This window comes from Arvicanthis niloticus, chromosome 4 (assembly GCF_011762505.2).
Source record: "Arvicanthis niloticus isolate mArvNil1 chromosome 4, mArvNil1.pat.X, whole genome shotgun sequence".
Taxonomy (NCBI): Eukaryota; Metazoa; Chordata; class Mammalia; order Rodentia; family Muridae; genus Arvicanthis; species Arvicanthis niloticus.
In genome coordinates this window covers 133369273-133387537 of record NC_047661.1, presented here as the reverse complement: position 1 = coordinate 133387537, position 18265 = coordinate 133369273, and the positions used below count along the sequence as shown (strand labels likewise).

The following is an 18265-nucleotide window of genomic DNA, read 5'->3' as shown; positions in this document are numbered from 1 at the left end:
AAAAGAACCATGTGGCAGCATGGCAAATTCTGTATGAAACAAAATACTGGCAGTTCTCAGACAAGTCACTATCCAAAGTTCATCCTGATGCCTGCCACCTCTTAATGCAGACAGTTCACTTCTGTACAGTTCCAGTTCTAAGCTAGTGCCAGTGAATTAAGGTTAAGATGTTGCCAGGGAGGCAGATTTAGACATTTATTTGGTGAAGTCTGCACAAAGGTGGTGATAAAGCAGTTGTACGCAAGCTATCACTGCCACCATACCCAAGTTCTTGTATTTGGTGGTAAAATAAAGTTTTGTTAGAAAAATGTTTCTTATTTTGCTTAGTTTTTTTAAGTCACGAAAAACTTCAGGGTATGCAGTTTGTGTAAAATAACCCAATGGTAAGCCTGAATGAGCTGGGAGGCAAGCTCATGGGCTGTAGAAGTCATCACTTTTTCTAGATAAGGTATGCCTGGGTTGGTGGGCAGCAGCTATTTAAAAGGAATCAGAATCTGGGAGGAGTGCCAGAAGCAATCATAGCGTTTGGTTCTCTTTGGTGGTAGCTGTACCTGGGAAGAGGAGTACTGACTACACCAACCCGTCTCTATGAGAAGTGACATCTGCTGTTTTCAAACACACAGGTTATTACTATAGTGAGAATTTTCAAACACGTAGGTTATTACTATAGTGAGAATGTTTTTGTTTTAATCCTAGTTATGGGATATTGGGCTACTTCAAATTGTCCACAGCTGCAGACTATGATTTGCCTTTAGCAGGGGCAATTTGGCCAGATGCAGATAGTTGTGTGTGCCACATTTTGAATCCTGGAGACACTTAGGAGGGTATATAAATGCTATAGCCCCCATGGGGCTGGGGGGGGGGAAGGGGGGAGGGGGCGTCATTGGAGTTGATGAGTTGTTCTCAGAAGAAATCAAATATCCTGATGGCGAAGAGCAAGCCCCAAGGAACTTGACACACCTAATGAGCAAGAAATAGTCTAACCCATTCCCCATCTTTTTCTCTATCTAGTGTTAGGGGGTTATAATGGAGGAGAGTGGAAGAATCCAGAAAGTAGCCAGCTATATTTTACTATTTTTACTACATATTGTAGAATATGCCACTAATCTGATAATGGTGCCTCTTTGGTTTTGGTTTTTTTTTTTTTTTTTCATGAGAAATTGAAGGTTACAAGTGGAGTCCTGCAAATCTTTAATCATGATGTTAACCCAAGATGGAGTTTTTACTTTTCCAATATTTTAGATACAAATCAATTTAGCTTTCTGACTGTATATGTATTTTTTAAAAAATTCTTTAAATATTTAAACACCCAAATTAAGTCTCATTACATAGAATCAGTATAATAGTAGTTATCAAAACGGTTTTGGTTTTTAGAAAGCAATTTGATTCTTACTGACCTTTGTAACTGGTACTATAGTTCGAACCAGGCTGTGGAAGCAGGGGACCTGGCAGCTGTTAATAGACTGGGTCCCACAGAGCAGACAAGTTGCCCACATCTTGCTGCTTTATGACTTTGGAGGCATGGGTGTCGTGCAGAGGGAGAACTGGTAAGCTGAAGAAGACACCTAGGTCAGAAGTCTTGAGCTGCTGATCACAAAGGGATGAACAAAATTGACCTTTGAATTGCTCTCAAGAATTCCACCACCCTGTCAATGTCACCCTTTAGATAAGTGGGGTTACACTGTTGAGACATACACACACACACACACACTTAGGCTTTAAAGTCATATTCACTTAAGAAAAACATTAAAGTGAATGACTGTCAAATAGCTAACTTGACTATGAATGTATATAGGCTTGCATATGCTGAGGGTGTGGCAAAGAGGTTAGAAGTGCTATTCAGAGCAAGCTGAAAGGAGCAGCTTTTTGTTTTTACCTAAAGCTACCCTTTGGGTGCAGTGAGATCTAGAACTTGCTGGCATACTGACAAACTTGTAGGTGGCAGCTGATGCTGCCTGTTTCTGGCATGAAATGTTTTTTATAAACCTGCAGTTTCATAGTTTATCAAGACATGGCTTTTCTACTGTCCATTCTGTGGGCAAATTTCAGTTGTCTGCGAAATGGGATTACATTCCCCCCCTGACCCTCTATACTCAAAGAATCAGATCTCTGCTGTAGACTTGGTGAAAAGTAGAGCGGTTGAATATAGCATCTCATACAAGGCAAGCATGCAGCCAAAATGCTACATCTCTAACCACTATTTACCTAGTTTGACATAGGATCTTTTTAAACTGTCCTCTTGATCCTCCTGCTGCCTCAGTCTCCAAGAGAGTTGGTGTACAGTGCCACTACACCTGACTTGAAAGCCCAATTTATTCCCGTAAAGCTGTAGTTTTAAACTGCAGCTCTTTTGCCCAACAATGTCTATTGAGGACAAGTCCCATGTTTTCTTGGAGATGGGAACTATTTCTTCAGAGGTCACATGAGTGATGAAGCATTGCACACCTTTCTAAATGGGACCAACTTTAAAATTTACTATACAGAATTTTACATTATCTACATTTCAAAACTGACATGCATGTAAGAGTATACAAAAATACTGATGTTTTCAACAGGATTAATAGGCACATCATGAAAAGTCTAATATTGTGAAAAGTTTATTTGCATTAACTCCTTTTTTTCCACCATCATAAGAGATACACTTGTTCTTTGTGATCAGGGAGAAAACATTTTGGAATGGACAATCTGATTCTACTATTCATTAAAGAAAAATTGAAGTCTTAAAACAATCCAGTGCAACAATTTTCAGTAGTACAATCCAGTGCAACAATTTTCAGTAGTACAATCCAGTGCAACAATTTTCAGTAGTACAATCCAATCTCCAGTGTAACCCAGCAAAATGTTCACATGTGTTAAGAAATTCTAAATCCCAAACTGCAAATTTATCATTTTTTTCCAACATGTTTGAGCCAATGAGCCTAAAGCAACAGTGGTCACAGCCTTTCAGAACCTTGGACATCATGATTTACAACAGAACTACGTAGCTAAGTCACTGGATCAGCTACTGTGCCTCCATCCCATCATGCTAGCTTTGGGCTTCTCAGTTCTTAAAATTAAACAAATCACTTACTGGAGTGAGGGCTTTGATTTTTTTTTAACTCAATTATTTTTCTTATAAAAAGTAAAATGTCAACATACGCCAGGTGGTATCACTATGTGAGATGCAACTGTAAAGAGATAAATATCTTACAGCTGACACTTTGGACTTTTAAGTAAGTCATCTTTCAATAAAAGACTTGGTAAAAGTTTAAACTACTAGTCACGCTATAACAACCTGACAGGTGCATCCTTGACACATCTTATCAGGACACATAAACATTTAGCTAAGTCTTTAATACAACATGATACCATTATGATTTGAACATTATTCTCCCTAATTTATTTTCATTCTTGGATCTTTAAACCATCTTTTAATATGAAAAAGTTTAGATGCAAAAGTGAGTAATGCATGATTTTAACACTTTGGAGACAAATCAAGTTATTTTCCTGTGACTTAAAAGAAGAAAAAAAGAACTTTCAATCTTGTGTGTTTCTGGACTTTTAACCTGTAACAAGTATATCGTTGCATATAAAATATTTTTACCTTATTTTGAAAGCATTACATACATAATTGTCCAAAATACGTATTTTTTTTTAAAATTGACACCGATGCATCCATATTCCATTAAAAATAATCTGACTTACGTGCACTTACTAGGAAGCAAGTTTAAAAATTTGGAATTTGTTTAAAGTGCTGATACTTAGGAGAGGGCTAGCTGTAAGCATGTTACCGTACCTATCAACAGAACAAGGACCCTTAAACTCAAGTTTAGGAAAAAAAAAAAAAAAAAAAAAAGAGGTTCTATGAAAGGAAGATCAGTAACAAACAGTTTCCACTGAAAAAGGATTCAGGTGAAACAAAGCACCACGATGAGCTGCATGAAGGTGCTGGGGGCACCGCATTCCCTGCAGGGAGCGCTCCCTCGGAATGCATTGATTGCAGCTATAAATGCAACTGTTATCAAGGTGCTGGGGGAAGAGGGGCACCACATTCCCTGCAGGGAGCGTTCCCTCGGAATGTATTGCAACAGGCTGTAAATTCGACTGTTTGATGGTTACCATTGCTCTGTTCACCTCAGAAAACTGCATTCCTTCTAGTTGATTAAACATTCAAATTACAGAACTGTACATAATGATGAAAACAAAGTTTAAAGGAACATTTATACATGCCACCATGGATAGAGGTGACGAATCTCAAAGGGTTTCATATCTCTTAAGACACAGAATTTACGTTAATGGTCCAGGAGTGTTTTAGATATAGCTATAGATATATTTATATGATATATATTTCAACAAGAAGTGTAAAAATCTTTAAAAACAAATCACAGCACTCACAGCTGCTTTACATAGGAAGGTCTCAGGGTCACTGGGTGTCAAAACTATTACAGACAGGAAGTGACTTTAAAAAGATGAATGAATGGCACATCAGGAAGCTGAGGATGTTTTATTAGAGGTCAGTTTTTCATCACATCAGTGATGTTTTGACTCTCTGCTTAAAGAAGCTCTGTCCTTGCCACCTGGAGCCTCGTGCTCTTTTGGATCAGTTAAAGGTCAGGAAAGCGACTTGGGTCTTCCTTATAGTCTTCAGGAATGGCAAAGATGGATCCATCAAATTCATCACATCGGAACTCCTGAAAAGTCACAGTGGCTGTGATTGTGGGAAACACTGGTATATCTGGAGAAGTAACAAATGGTGAGATGCAGTCAGGCGTCCATCTTTATTACCCACTAGAATCAGCCACCTTCCATCACAATGACAACGCTTAATTCAACAGCAACCCAAATGGCATCTGCCCCAGCCTGTGTAGTAGGCTCTAAGGCTCTGGGCCTGGGGCTGTGCAGCTGCTCCCTAGGCTGCTCTGTACAGGTGCATCCCCCCGATTTTTTTAAATCCTGACACTTTTGCTTCAAGAAACACCTCCTCACTTAATAAGGCCATATTGCTTCAGCATAGCAGGCGTATAAAAGTTTCTGGCCCAAAGTGAATCTGGAGATAGGGTACATTCATCAGTCTGCTCTGATGATTTGACTCTTCGTTCTTAGAAACAGTACAGCCCACACAGAAGCTGGTCTGATTCCTAACCCACTTTACTCAGGAGCCTCAGATTTCGTCTGTGAACAGCCTCTGTAGTGGGTCTATGGAAGGCAACCCAAGAGCCTATCCAAGGTGAGAAGCAGTACAGTTGCTGTTATAAGCCTAGTTTGTTTGCAGAAACAGTCTCATGCTAGAAAAGGAGGGGAAGGATACTCCCAGCTTCCACTGATGCCTATTTTTGGAGAGACAGTCTCCCAGGAGTCAGCAAACTTGAGGCTTTTGACCAACTGGGTATTGTAAGGCTTGTTAAAAATTTTCCTAACCCAAATCTTTAAATTTCCTTTAACTTTGTTCATTTCTTTAAAAAAAATTCTTTGTGCTAATTTCTTTAAAAAGTTTTACATATCACATTTAAGACTGACCTTTTAACTTCTTTGTAAACTAAGGTAAAAAATGGCTCACTTCCTAGTCTTTATTTGGGGGGGGGGGGTGTTGCACCCCCAATCTCTACCAATGAACAGGGCTTCTCTATGTAGCCTTGGCCTGGAACCTACCCTGTAGACCAGGCTGGCCCTGAACTCAGTGATCCACCTGCCTCTGCCTCAAAAGTGCTGGGATCACTCTCACCATGTGGTAGAAAACTCTCTTTTCTGCACTAAAGTGTTTGTACCTTTGTCAGACCAGAAGTGTGTTAAAAGGCCTTCTGGGTCCCTCTGCTCATGTGCATACATGCACCACACATATGTGGTGCTGGAGACATGGAGTTAGGATCAACCCACAGGAAATAATTGCTAATAGATTATTATTCTTTGTCAAAATAGTTCAGCTGTTATGACCTAAGTCTGCCCTCTCAAGGTCTCTTAAGATACATCAACCCAAGAATCATTAGGTAGTCCCAGCTCTGAGAAAGAACACAAGAAAAATGAATCCAGAAACTGAATGCCACTTTTCAGCATATAGAAAGCTGCTGAAACTCAAGGTACCAGGTTAGAAGTCAGCAAAGTTGCCACCCTGATGAAGTGCTGCTCTGAGACTCCAGCTCCACAGTGCATTCGTGCTGCTGAAGGCATTCTCTAACAGCCGTGTAGGGATGCAAAATTATACTTCATGACTTCCCATATCAATACTGAAGAATTTGTGTCCTGGAATTTGGATGGAAACTAGTATGCCAACTCTGCCTCTGCACAACTTTCTTAAACTTCACTGCTGCTGTGCAGTCTACACAATTCAAGTCTTGATCCTTTGTTCATTATCTCTGTGCTTCTTTATTTTAGTAGCTTGAAATGTTCACACATACTCTCCTGCAGAAAGTGCTTCTGTGTCCTTTATATTTCATTTAAATCACATAGAAATCGAACTTACATCAGGTACTGTTATTTCTCAGGCATTTCATACATATAACAAAATAGAAGCACCAATGCACTTTAAAAAAAAAACTTACTAAAAGTGAAGCCACTTGTATATTCACTGCCCTTTAAAAAATACACCTTACTTAATCCCATCTGATATTTTTTGTCTTACCTAATTTTACAGGAAAGCCTGGAGGAAGCTTCATTTGAACAAATTCTCTAAGCTTGTTAAAGTGCTTGAAGGGTGCTATTACTTCTAGAACATTCAACAATCTGAAAAATAAAATAAGAGCAATGTGTCCATGATTCATGTCTGTATAGTGATTTCTTGACCTACACGGCTCAACCTTTACAGATGAACTTCCCAGGCACTGAGGAGGAAGGGCTCCAGTTGTGCACTAGAGTTCTGCTCACAGCTCCCTCATAACACTTTCACTAAAGCCCACAGGCTATTCAGGCATTCTGGGAGGCAAGGCTGAAGTAAACTTCTATTTTCATGACTGGGCTTCATTGCTGGGTTACAAAGGATTAATCTTAGTACTTACGATCCTGGCTCACATAAATTTCAGGTCATATAGAATCCTCTGTAGATTCCAGGAGCCTTCTGTGTACTATATTACAGTCACATGTCAACCCCTTTGGTCCTCTAGTTGGCTTATGCCATACTATTACTCTTTCAACAAGGAGTATTTTACAGTGCCTTGCTATAAGGAACAGCTGGACACACATCAGTTCACTGTTTTCCTTTACTGAGTAATCAACAGCTGGACACACAGTCATACAATTTTCCTTTACCTTTCCCCCCCCCCCCCCCTGGGGCCAAGAGCTGGCTGGCCCCAGGGTTCCATGCATCATGCTAGGCCAGCACTCACCACTGAGCTTAATCCCAGCACTTTTTTCATTTTTACTTAAAAAAAAAAAACTTGAGACATATAGCTAGCCCCACCCACTAACTTTTCCAGGCTGGTCTCCTACTCTGTAACCCAAGGAAGCCTTAAAGTTCTGATGCTCCAGCCAGCCTCAGGCCTCCCACAAAGATGACTGTGAGTCTGAGCATAATTCACCCAACCTTTATCTGGAAGTTTATCTGGAACCAGGTGGAGTAGCTCACATCTGTAAATCACGTGATCTAAAAACTCAGAAGCTTGAAATATGAAGACTACGAGAGTCTCAAGAAAGCCTAGGCTATAGTGAAGTCCAATCAAAGCAGAGAAACCCTTCACTTTAACAGAGTAGTTTTTGATGGGGACAACTGTGTAGCCATTTTGGAATCAAATGTTATCTCACAGACTCTATCCTTTCCTATAAAGACATATATAGATAGATCTGTAAGATCTCAATACTAGCTTAGCCACACTTAGAGGCTAATATAATAAATGGTTCTCACATCTATTCTCAGTCACCTCTCTAACCTATTATCTGCTGTCCAAATTTAATTTCAGCCACGTCTACTCTCATCAACTATGTCTATTTGTTTTTTGATATTGCCGTTCACTGCTAAGGTCAGTATTCCTTTCCATCTCTTCTTCATTTCATTCTGTCTTCTTCAACTCAGGAGGATCTAATCATACTGATTTTATGTTCTTGATGTGCTTTCCCATAGCAGTTACAGGAAATCTCTTCTGCTGCAGAATGTATTCTTGTCTACCTTCTGTATCCAGGAGTCCTTAATTTCTCTTTTTCCTATGACAATGGTTACAATCATTGCATGTACTAATTTATCTATTGCTTATGTCTTAAGATCTCTGGAGTTAACTCCAAACATGCTGTAAAATCAGCTGTATTCCTTTATTAGGAATCAGAGAGTCAGGAGGACCCAGACATCTGAGCCTGTTTTCTAATTCCTTTCTCACACTGCCTCAAGATGCTCCCCATGTGTGACCTCTAGCTTATACAGAGGCTCTACACAACATCCTGAGGGTGGCATAGTGAGAGATTCTGAACAGACTTTGTAGAAAATTATAGACCTTGCTACCTTCTCTAGGAGAAAAAAAGTCACCATATTGGGCCAGGTTAAAAGGTGAAATAAATTAAGGAAAAATAATAACTGGATCCTTCCACTCCTCCCCAGCTACATTTTCATAAGGAGCTGAAATCACATCCCATCAAGAGTGAGCTCCAGTATCCACTTCTCATACACCCATCTCTCCAAACTCAATATTTCTAAAGAATGTCTGGTGTAGACAGGTCTGGAGGTGTATATTTAAGGTATGCACCTGCAGTATAGTTTTCTATAGGGAAGACTAAAAACAGAATGTGTATCAATAAAAGAACAACAAAACAAAGGACAAGAGGTTGGGGATTGGGGAAGACGAACATGATTATTGTTGGAATCCAAGACACCCTGGGTTAAAACACCAAAACTCATATGGCAAAATGCAGACTATTTTGGGCTCTGCATTCAGAAGTATAGTTAACAAGACAGTCTAACTAATGTGCTAAAAGACAGTATCTTTTTATTCCACAAATTTCTATGCTTTGAGGGTTTTTTTTAGTAAGTAAGTGTTGCTTTAATAATTTTCTTTAAACTATCCAAAATTTATCTATAGAAAATGATACTTCTGTAAACCAGAAAATTTGAGTGTGTGCACACACTCTTGAGCCTGTCTTGAGGCTGTCTGCTTTTTTTATATTTCAGCACCTCAGATACAAGTATTGATGCCTGTCAGAGTCTCTTAGGCCCTTTCATAATCAACAGTACACTTACGACTCAATCCCCAGGGGAAATTCCTGGCTCATGGCTACAGTGGCTTTAAATGTCTTCTTGCTCTCTTTGCACACCAGTTCTCTGCCCAGGTGTGGTGCCCTACGACAGAAAGAACACTGTTAATGAGGCCTTGTTAAGAATTCATTAATGCTCACTAATGCTTCCACTTGTCTACAGAAATAATATTATGCTAAAAACAAGCTATCTATAAGAAATGAAACAAAAGAAACAGTTTAAAAGTTCAGAAAATAACATGAATAACTCAAGGAATTTCATACTGACTATAAATGAATGTTAATGATAAACACCACTTTAGGAACAAAATAAAAATCATTTAATTCAATCTCTTTCACTGTCTACGATAGTTTCAGCATTCAACAATAAAAAGCACTGTGATTAAAAAATCTGTACATATGCGTGTTAAAATTATAACAAATTTAAAACATTTCTATTTTGGTGTATGTGGGAATGAGGCAAAAACATAGAATAACCTAAGCAGACAAGGTTGAGAAAGAAAGCAGAAATTATTTCAAAATCATGAAGAATTAACATATCGGGGACCTGCCTTATTCCACTGAGTTGTGTCTGGGCTTTTTTGCACAATTTCAAAGTTCTGCTGAATTATCTGGCACACGCCACAGTAACTACATGATACTTTCCTCTGACCTGCTGGGGCATCTAATGAAGGCTAGTCAAAATAATAGTCACTCACAAAAAGACAAGGTTCAACAATCCAATACTCGAACAGAACATGAAAACCTGCAAACATATCATGCCTTTCAATAAGAAAAAATCAAGGCAGCTTCTTCTTGAGCACAGTGAGACAGTTACAAGGGGAGGTATTTTAATCTCCACCAAAGAGGAACATTGGTGAGCCAAGATAAACATATTCATTCAAAATAATCATTATTCATTCAACTCTCATCAACTCAATATATGCATAAGGAATAGTAATGGTGTGCCTAACTCCTCTCCAAGAGTTAGTGACACAGCAGTAAGTAAAAGTTTATGAAAGAATGCTGAGAAGTCAATGAAATGAATGAGAAGAATCAGCTTGCGAAGGCAGAGAGGAAACAAACTGAAATGGCCTAACAGGAAGTGCTTAAAGCATAAACATAGGTATGAACACAGAGTCTGACAGACAAGGAAAGTTGAACAAGTCCTACAGGCTTCTTGCTTGTTGGTTGGTGTGTGTGACTGGCAAAGGGATGTAAAAAGAAGTCTCTAGACTCACAGTGCACACATAATTTGGGAGGTTTCTTTCTCATGCTTACTTTATACTTCTTAAAGTTAAAACAATGCTTCAGATAAAAATACACCAATAACACTCTCTCAGAACTCTTGTATCAAAAAACACTGTTTTAACATTTTTTTCTTCCTAAAAATTCAAAGAAAACATAAACCAAAAAAAAAAAAAAAAAAAAAATCCACCTACTTTCCATTTTCGGCAGATATGTATTCTTCCCACGTAATAGTGTTCTGAGGAGGAGGGGTTAGGGACTGTCTTCTAACCGGCTGCCAATAAGAGAAAGAGACAAGGAGAGTGTAGAATGCGGGATGAAGAATATCACATTTTAAAATTTAAAGTTAAAACACACTGAGACAGGAAAGATAAGGGAAGCTTAGAAACCCAGAACTCCTCTTTGATTGAGCTACATGCACCCATTTTCGAACCATGCATTTAGCAACTGGGACCCACACCAGCATCAGGTGAAGGTACTCCCCAATCCAAACAACACAGAGCTGGCTTGTCCCTAGCAATCCATTCATAACACCCATGTTTCCACTCAAACATGTCCTAGAACATATCGGGCTTGGTAATGCACAGTAAAGCAGACTGTCAACTTGAGTAAATTTTTTTATAAAAATACTAATTGCCATCTGATGCCAACACATGATTAGGCCTGTATATGACTAACATCATATACATTATGGTAAAGGACATGAACAACAAAAAGAGCTTAGGTCAATCAAGCCTGTCAATCAAAACAGATGACCATCATAACTCTTCTCTAGCAACCACATCCTCCTCTTCCTAGACTCCATAAAAGGAAGCCCCAAACACTCTGTGGCTCTTGGGTGCTCTAGCTCAGGTAGGCCACTGTTCCTTTGTAGTCTCTTATTACTCTCTGTAAATAAAACTCCTTGTACTTTGCTATTTGGGTGCTTTTTTTATTAGTAAGATATCAAAAAACCTGAACACATTGGGTCCAGACACTGCCTCACAAGACAGTAAACTAGGGTTGGGGTGTTTAGTGATAAAACAGCATGCCAGCACACCCCACAAAACAGCAAACATTTTTATTGGATATTTTATTTATTTATTTTTCCGATTTCTCCTTTCCCCATTTCCCCTCCCTAGAAACCCCTATCCCATCCCCGCCTCCTCCTTTTTGCTTTTATACCATTTTAATTACATGCAAGTACTAAGGTCAGTTCTAGGTTGAGGAGAATTAGCAATACAATAAATGCAAATAAGGAACAAGAAAGACAATAAACACAAATAGTCAAAGAACAAGCAAGGCAATAAACAAAATTTCGTGAACACTCCCATGATCACTGCTTCTAAAAAAGTGCTGGCTCATTTAACCTCTTCAAGATACATTTAATGGGGTTAATTCCAAAGCAGTCCCCTGGGAGTACAAGCACAAAGACTACCTCTTCACTGTTTCAGTTATCTAAAATCCTCCAGGCATTATGTTAGATACAGAAGCACAGAAAAATGGAAGGTAACTGGCTTCAAAAAACAGAAGAAAACTATGTCAATGAGCAGTGCAGCAGAAAAAAAAAGTCATGGTCACTGGAAATGGCATAGATACCTGCAATCCTAGTACCTGGGAAATGGAAGCAAGAGGATCAAGGTCAGCCTAGTCTACCACACATTAGGCATAGGGCCAGCCTGAACTACATGAACTACTGGGTCTATTCATATTGCCCAGATGAAGGTGCAGGTCTGAAATTCACTGCAGGTTTCTCACAACCCCAAACTCCAGGGATCAAAAGAGCCTCCAGCAACACAAGTGCATAGCAGTGTATCTGGCTCAAAAAATATTACAGGCCAAATGAAGCCACAGAAAGTAACTCTACAGACTCACAGAGGCTTTCATCTTTTTGGTTTTGTTATTTGAGACAGGGTCTCTTAAAGTAGCCCTGTCCTACAACTCACTATGTAGACAGGCTGGCCTTGAGCTCGTAAAGATCTGTCTGCCTCTACCTCCTAAAGCAGAGTCTCTAATCCTGAATGGACTGTATTTTTAAAGTAGGAAGAATCACAGATGAAGAATATCAATTGATGTATTTATTTCAACTACAGTAAGAAAGGAGACATCAATAACACAGTTAACCTGTTAGCTGTCTTTAAGGTCAGTCAAAATGTCTGTTAAATAGGAGTTTAGATCACTGTGGGATGAGCCAGCAATAGGAACTAAACTAGGGAGAGGCAGTGCAAACTAAACTGCTAGGAAGAAATAAGGTGAATGATAGCCAACCTGTGGTGGGTAACACCACACCCTGGTCAGAGAAAAGAAGGGTTTTGTTCTGGGTTGTTTTAAGTCTCAGGAAGCCTAAGCTGGCTTCAAGTTCACTATCTACTCAAGATAACCTTGAACTCCTGATCCTTCTGTCTCTTAAGTCTCAAGAGCTGGCATTACATGCATGTGCTACCTGGCCCACCTCTTCTCCCATCTCTCTCTTACAAGTATGTCCCTAGTTAGTCAAAGGGAGATACTCAGTAAGAACTGTGACTGGTAAACTGTGGCTTGTTTCAACAGGCTGCTACAAGTGTCTGGAAAGGCCACAACCCTTGTTCCAAAGCAGAAGTGGTTGTTCAGAAGAGAAACTGGCTTTGAACATTAAGCAATACAGAAGATCCATCCTTCATGACAGCCTATGGCAAATCTGAGCTGCCACTAAGGAGCTGGATAAAAGGAGAACTGATAGCTAGAGTTTGCTAAAAGCTGCCTTACACACAAAGACCCAAGTTCTAGACCCAGCAATATATAATACACATACACTCACTCTCAAGCCAAATTTTATGCAGCAATGGATTTATCTATAAATTCAATGCCATAATCATCAATCCCCCCCAAACATCATACATGTATATTAGAAACTGACAAACTAAAATTTAAATATTCACCAAGAATCACAAGGTTCATAACTAGGTTTGCTGTTCACAGCTACAAGGCTGAGGCAGGATGATCAGAAGTCTGGGGCCTGTTTAGGAGAATCATAAGACACTGTCTCAAAAAGAAAAAAAAAAAAAAACTATCTTTTACCTGTCCTACCATGATCTGTGATGAACAGTCTCCAAACAGACATTCTCAACACCAGAAACTAAGCCAAAAGTTGTCTCAACAAGCCAGAGCCAAAATAAGCCTATAGCTCACAAGCTGATTTCTGAAAAGCATAATTTCTAAAATATTATGTACTTCTTATACATTAGTATGTTCTATTCCATAGATACATCCAGTAAAATATATTTTAATTTCAATTTGAAAAACTATATCTGTCTAACATTTTAAGAGCAATACAAATACAATCCAAATACATTAGATTATAATTCATGTAACTATATGAAAATCAAGTTGCCTACTTTAAGTTTGAATAGGCATCAACCAGGTCTGTAGCCTTAACCCCTAGATTGTATATATAATATTGTGTGTGTGTGTGTGTGTGTGTGTGTGTGTGTGTGTGTGTAACGATCAGTTCAGAGCTAACTGGCAAATAGCCCATGAATTTCTTCTGTTTGATACAGTGATCCATATATTTATCCCCAATGTTAAATAAGCATAGTGATAGGCACCATCACAACAAAATCTATTTTTAAAAGAAGCCTTTAATAATATACAAATCACAACACAGTCAGGAAGGTCCATAGAGAAATCAGCAGCTCTGTCAGGTTGTACTGAGACTCCCTGTCTAGTTAGTTGCTTCTGCTGTGTCCTCTATTTCCTAGTGACCAAGAATCAGTGCCTATATAAAAACTAACTAACAGGGTTCTGATTCTGGGCAAGAAAAAGCCTGAGAAACACAAATAGCATTTGGCAAGAAGAGGATAGTAACACACTAACTTGCCCTACCCAGCTTTAACTGAAATATTTCTATAGTGTAGTCACTTGGAATATGACTGATATGCTCAACACCCCAACACACACACACACACACACACACACACACACACACACACACACACACAGTGTACTACCATGGATTGTTGAGACCCCTCACACTATTCTAAGGAAACCAAGCCATTTTGCTTTAGCTTAAATATCCAAGCCTCCTGTCCTTAGCTCCCAATCTTTCTGACTGTAGCTGTAATCCTCAAACATATATGCATGCTTACAAACACAATCACAGCCCTAAGATGCTGCTTCACAGAGTAGCAATGACTAAACTTTGTAAGATGTGCTTGCTTTTTGGTTGTTTTATTCAGACACTAGTTTAAAAAGAAAGTGGCCATGCCCTATTGGACTAATCCCATTCTCTCTCAAGGATCCGTATTCTGAAACTTGAAAACTGTCCTGTAAAGAGAGTTAATATCTGGAAGTCTATTAAGATGATATGCCTGAAACAAAACAAATTTAACAAACTAGTAGAGATGGTTCAGTAGTCAGAAGCATTTATTGCTCTTTCCAATGACCCATTTTTGGATCCCAGCCCCTATAGCAGGCAGATCACAACCACCTATAACTCCAGGCCCAGAAGATCTGAAACACTTCTGGCCTCTATAGGTAGCTGGCCTCACATGATATGCATATGTATGTATGTATGTATGTATATGTGTGTGTGTGTATATATATGTATATATATATATATATACACACACACACATATACATACATACATACATACATACATACATACATATTACATTTTAAGAAGGAATAAAGCAGTATCTGGTTCATATTAGAAATGAGACAATAGACCAATCCTCATTTTTCATGTATCTTCTCACTTCCTACTTTCCTTTTCCCACCCCTTCCATACCCCATACTCATTGCACACAGTGTTTCAATAAGCAGAGACTCAATACACAGTTCCCAGGCTGTATAGTCTAGACATGGCCTAGGAAGTGGGTGAACCTTCAGCTGGGTCTTTAAGGCCACAGGCAACAGGATATGGAATAAAATTAACACCATGATTCATGCTTACAAAATGACTTCAAAGACAAAGCACAGACTCAAAAAAAAAAAAAGTATCAAAAAATACCAAAGATCTCCCCCCATCCTCCTTTCTATTCTTCAGGAACACAGACTTATAGGTAGACAAGTTAATGAAACGTGTACCTCAAAGTTCTGCTCCGTCAGGCTGCCCCCTTTGCTCAGACTCTCCATGATGGCCTTATTCCGCAGAATGTCCTCCTCACTGAGATGCTCTCTTCGTTTCCTTGATTCTAGAACAAGTCCATTCACCAGATAAAAGTCTGCCAAAAAGTTTCCTACTCTTTCCTAAAACAAAATCAAATATTCCAAAATGACAGTTTAAAGGAAGGTTGATCTCAGATTTTAAGAAAGCATTGAGATCATAAATTTCTACATAAATGTGTACCATGTAGGTAAAAATAAATATTCTGATATTTAAAGTCACCAAATTATTTTTGTAAGTTAAAAATACAATCATTCATTTCCAAACTACAAAAGGAAATTTAAGGTACAAAGGATGTATGCTAGTCAACCTGTAAATCAGGTAGTCTAGACAGAAGCACACTGGCGTTCTTTCACTATCAAGTAGCACAGAGCAATCTTAGAAGTTCACTAAATGCGAAATTTCAAATAACAAGGAGGGGTCAGGGGTAACACCGTTCCCATTTTATAGATAGAAAAGCAGAATTAAAATCCACAATCCATGCCACACTGCACCCTCTCTGATCTCTGGATAAAACTTCTAGTTACTGCTGCTTGCTGCTTTGAAAAGAAGAGTAGCCTTGCTCACTAATACATGTGAAGTGTTTAAATTATAGATGCAGGCACAGATAAAAAGGCATCCATAGGAGAGCAAACAGTCCTTTCCAGGGACGCCTCATTAATCATCTGACCCTGACCCACACTTCCAACACCTACACAATCCCATGTAAAATTCTCTACTTATTAAAAACTTTATTTGACCCAGCTTCCCATTTCCACTTGTATCCAGGTTGACTACTCCACCTTGCTGTGTCCAAAACTATGTGTATAGTACATCTCTTAAAAGTCATCAGGAAGCCAAGCATTTTGCACCCATTTCTACCTACAAAATGGGAACCATGGCATACTGACTCCCTCCTTACCTGTCAAAGACTTAAGGAGGTCACCTAGCGGCTCCTCAAGAGCTTTTGGCTGCTTAGTGGTAACACTAGGTGGACAGCAGTTTCAATTTTTATCTTCTCTTGAAGTGATCCGTCTAATGCTGCCCAGAAGAACAGAGTACAAACAAGTAAGACTTCAAGCAACAAATGCACTGCAATGCTGGACCCACAGCCTGGAGTCCTAAGTGCCACTTGTTGCCAAATAGGCTTTGAGGGCTCAGGGGTAGAACGCTAGTGTGGCTAGGAGGTGGTTAACAGGTCTTGTGACCATATAAAGAAGCAGTACTTATCAAACAAAAGCTATCCTATCAACAAAAATGTCAAGTATGTGCTGCTCAAGATCCAGCCACTGCATTTCTTGCTGCCTGTACTGTGCGATGCAAAGGCATGTGGAAGGAGAATAAATTCAGTTACAATGGAGGAAATAGCAATGTAAGCTATTCATTCATGTATCTAACACTATGGCTGCAGGTAAGTATTCTATCACTTTCACTATGCACATGCAAGCTGCTAAAGGGTGTAAACAGCACTTATGTGAGAAGTAGAAGTTCCCACCACACACTCATGAACAGCCAGTTCCAAATCTTTTGACAGCACTGTATTAAAGAGAGTATCAGTACAAAACATGACACATTATTTACAGGTCGACTGAGGTTCCAGTATCATAGTGTCCACTGGAGTTTTCTGACTTTCTATGTGAAGCTGTATGATATTTAATCTTGGTCAACATGCTGCTGTGGTGGCATCTTTAATACAATTAACACCAAATTAACACACTCAGGAAAAGCAGGTCTCCCTCTCTAAATTGTGTGGGTTTTATCTAATCCTCTGAGCCTTAAAAGCAAAAACTAAGAATTATAGAAGAAAATGCAATTCCACTTTAAAACTGCAACACAAAAACCCTGACATCCTAGCAACAGACTTCTAACTCCAGACAATCCCAACTCTCCCCTTAATGTCCAGCTTACTATACACAGTTTAGACATGCAAAGTCCCATAAGCACACAAGCCAATCCCCCTTAAAGCAAGAAGGTCTCCCTCCACAGCCCTCTCAGTTTTCTTCTGTTTTCTCCCATAGCTTAGCTCACGCATCCTCTATACCCTTCATTCCTCTCTTCTTAGTTTTAAGTGAATTTGAATACAAAGCTTATTTTTGTTTTTCTAATATGAAAACATTCACTTGTTATGTTCAATAAAATGTAATTAAAAAAATTAAATCTCACCCTTTATCTGATGTGGCTCTTAGTGTGAAATTTGTATTATTTAATTTTATGAATTTATAAGTGATTATTTATTAAAATGCTTCATTATCCATTTCATTCAAAATTATACCATGTATTTAATATAATATTGGTGTTTTTAATATACTCATGCACATAATTCAGGCCAGTTTCAAACCTGAACACTCCCTGATCAATATTACATACAAATCATGCAGGGCGAAAGAGTCTTAGCATATTTTTAGGTGATCTTATATTCTCCTGCTGACAGATGTGATGGGAATTATACAAACTTCCACTGAGATTTAAAATTGCCAGTCTTAGAGAAATATAAGTTTAATATGAGCAGACAAGATACAAGAGCTCTAAAGTAAGAAAAAAAGACACAGCAAAACAAGTATATACATCTCTTCACAAGCCTCTCAAACATAAAGCACTAGAAAAAGAATGGAGCCATGTTCAAACTCTCAAAAGGTAAGGCAGACAGGAGTTCAAATAAACTACACTTTCTTCTCTGGGCTTTTCCAAGAATACAAGTGAACTCCATAACTATGCATTTGTTAACTACCTATGTTGATTCAAAAAAAAGAGGAAAAAAATCTGCCTAAAGATAATTTCTATATTTCCATA

The 18265-nt window shown here is 38.8% G+C and overlaps 1 protein-coding gene across 2 annotated transcripts in view; it reads right to left on the bottom strand.

Annotated features, from left to right (window-relative positions):
- Window positions 1-2581: 2581 nt before the first annotated feature.
- Window positions 2582-18265, bottom strand: part of Ankrd13c (ankyrin repeat domain 13C) — a 49355-nt gene continuing 33671 nt past the window's right edge. The window contains exons 9-13 of one of the 2 annotated variants that reach the window (XM_034500671.2): window positions 15418-15579; window positions 10566-10645; window positions 9131-9229; window positions 6596-6696; window positions 2582-4714 (exon numbers count right to left, since the gene is read on the bottom strand). In XM_034500671.2, coding sequence (XP_034356562.1) covers window positions 4584-4714; window positions 6596-6696; window positions 9131-9229; window positions 10566-10645; window positions 15418-15579 — 573 coding nt within the window. In that variant the 3' untranslated portion in view covers window positions 2582-4583. The remainder of the gene's footprint in view (window positions 4715-6595; window positions 6697-9130; window positions 9230-10565; window positions 10646-15417; window positions 15580-18265) is intronic. The other variant, XM_034500672.2, reaches the window with a different exon arrangement.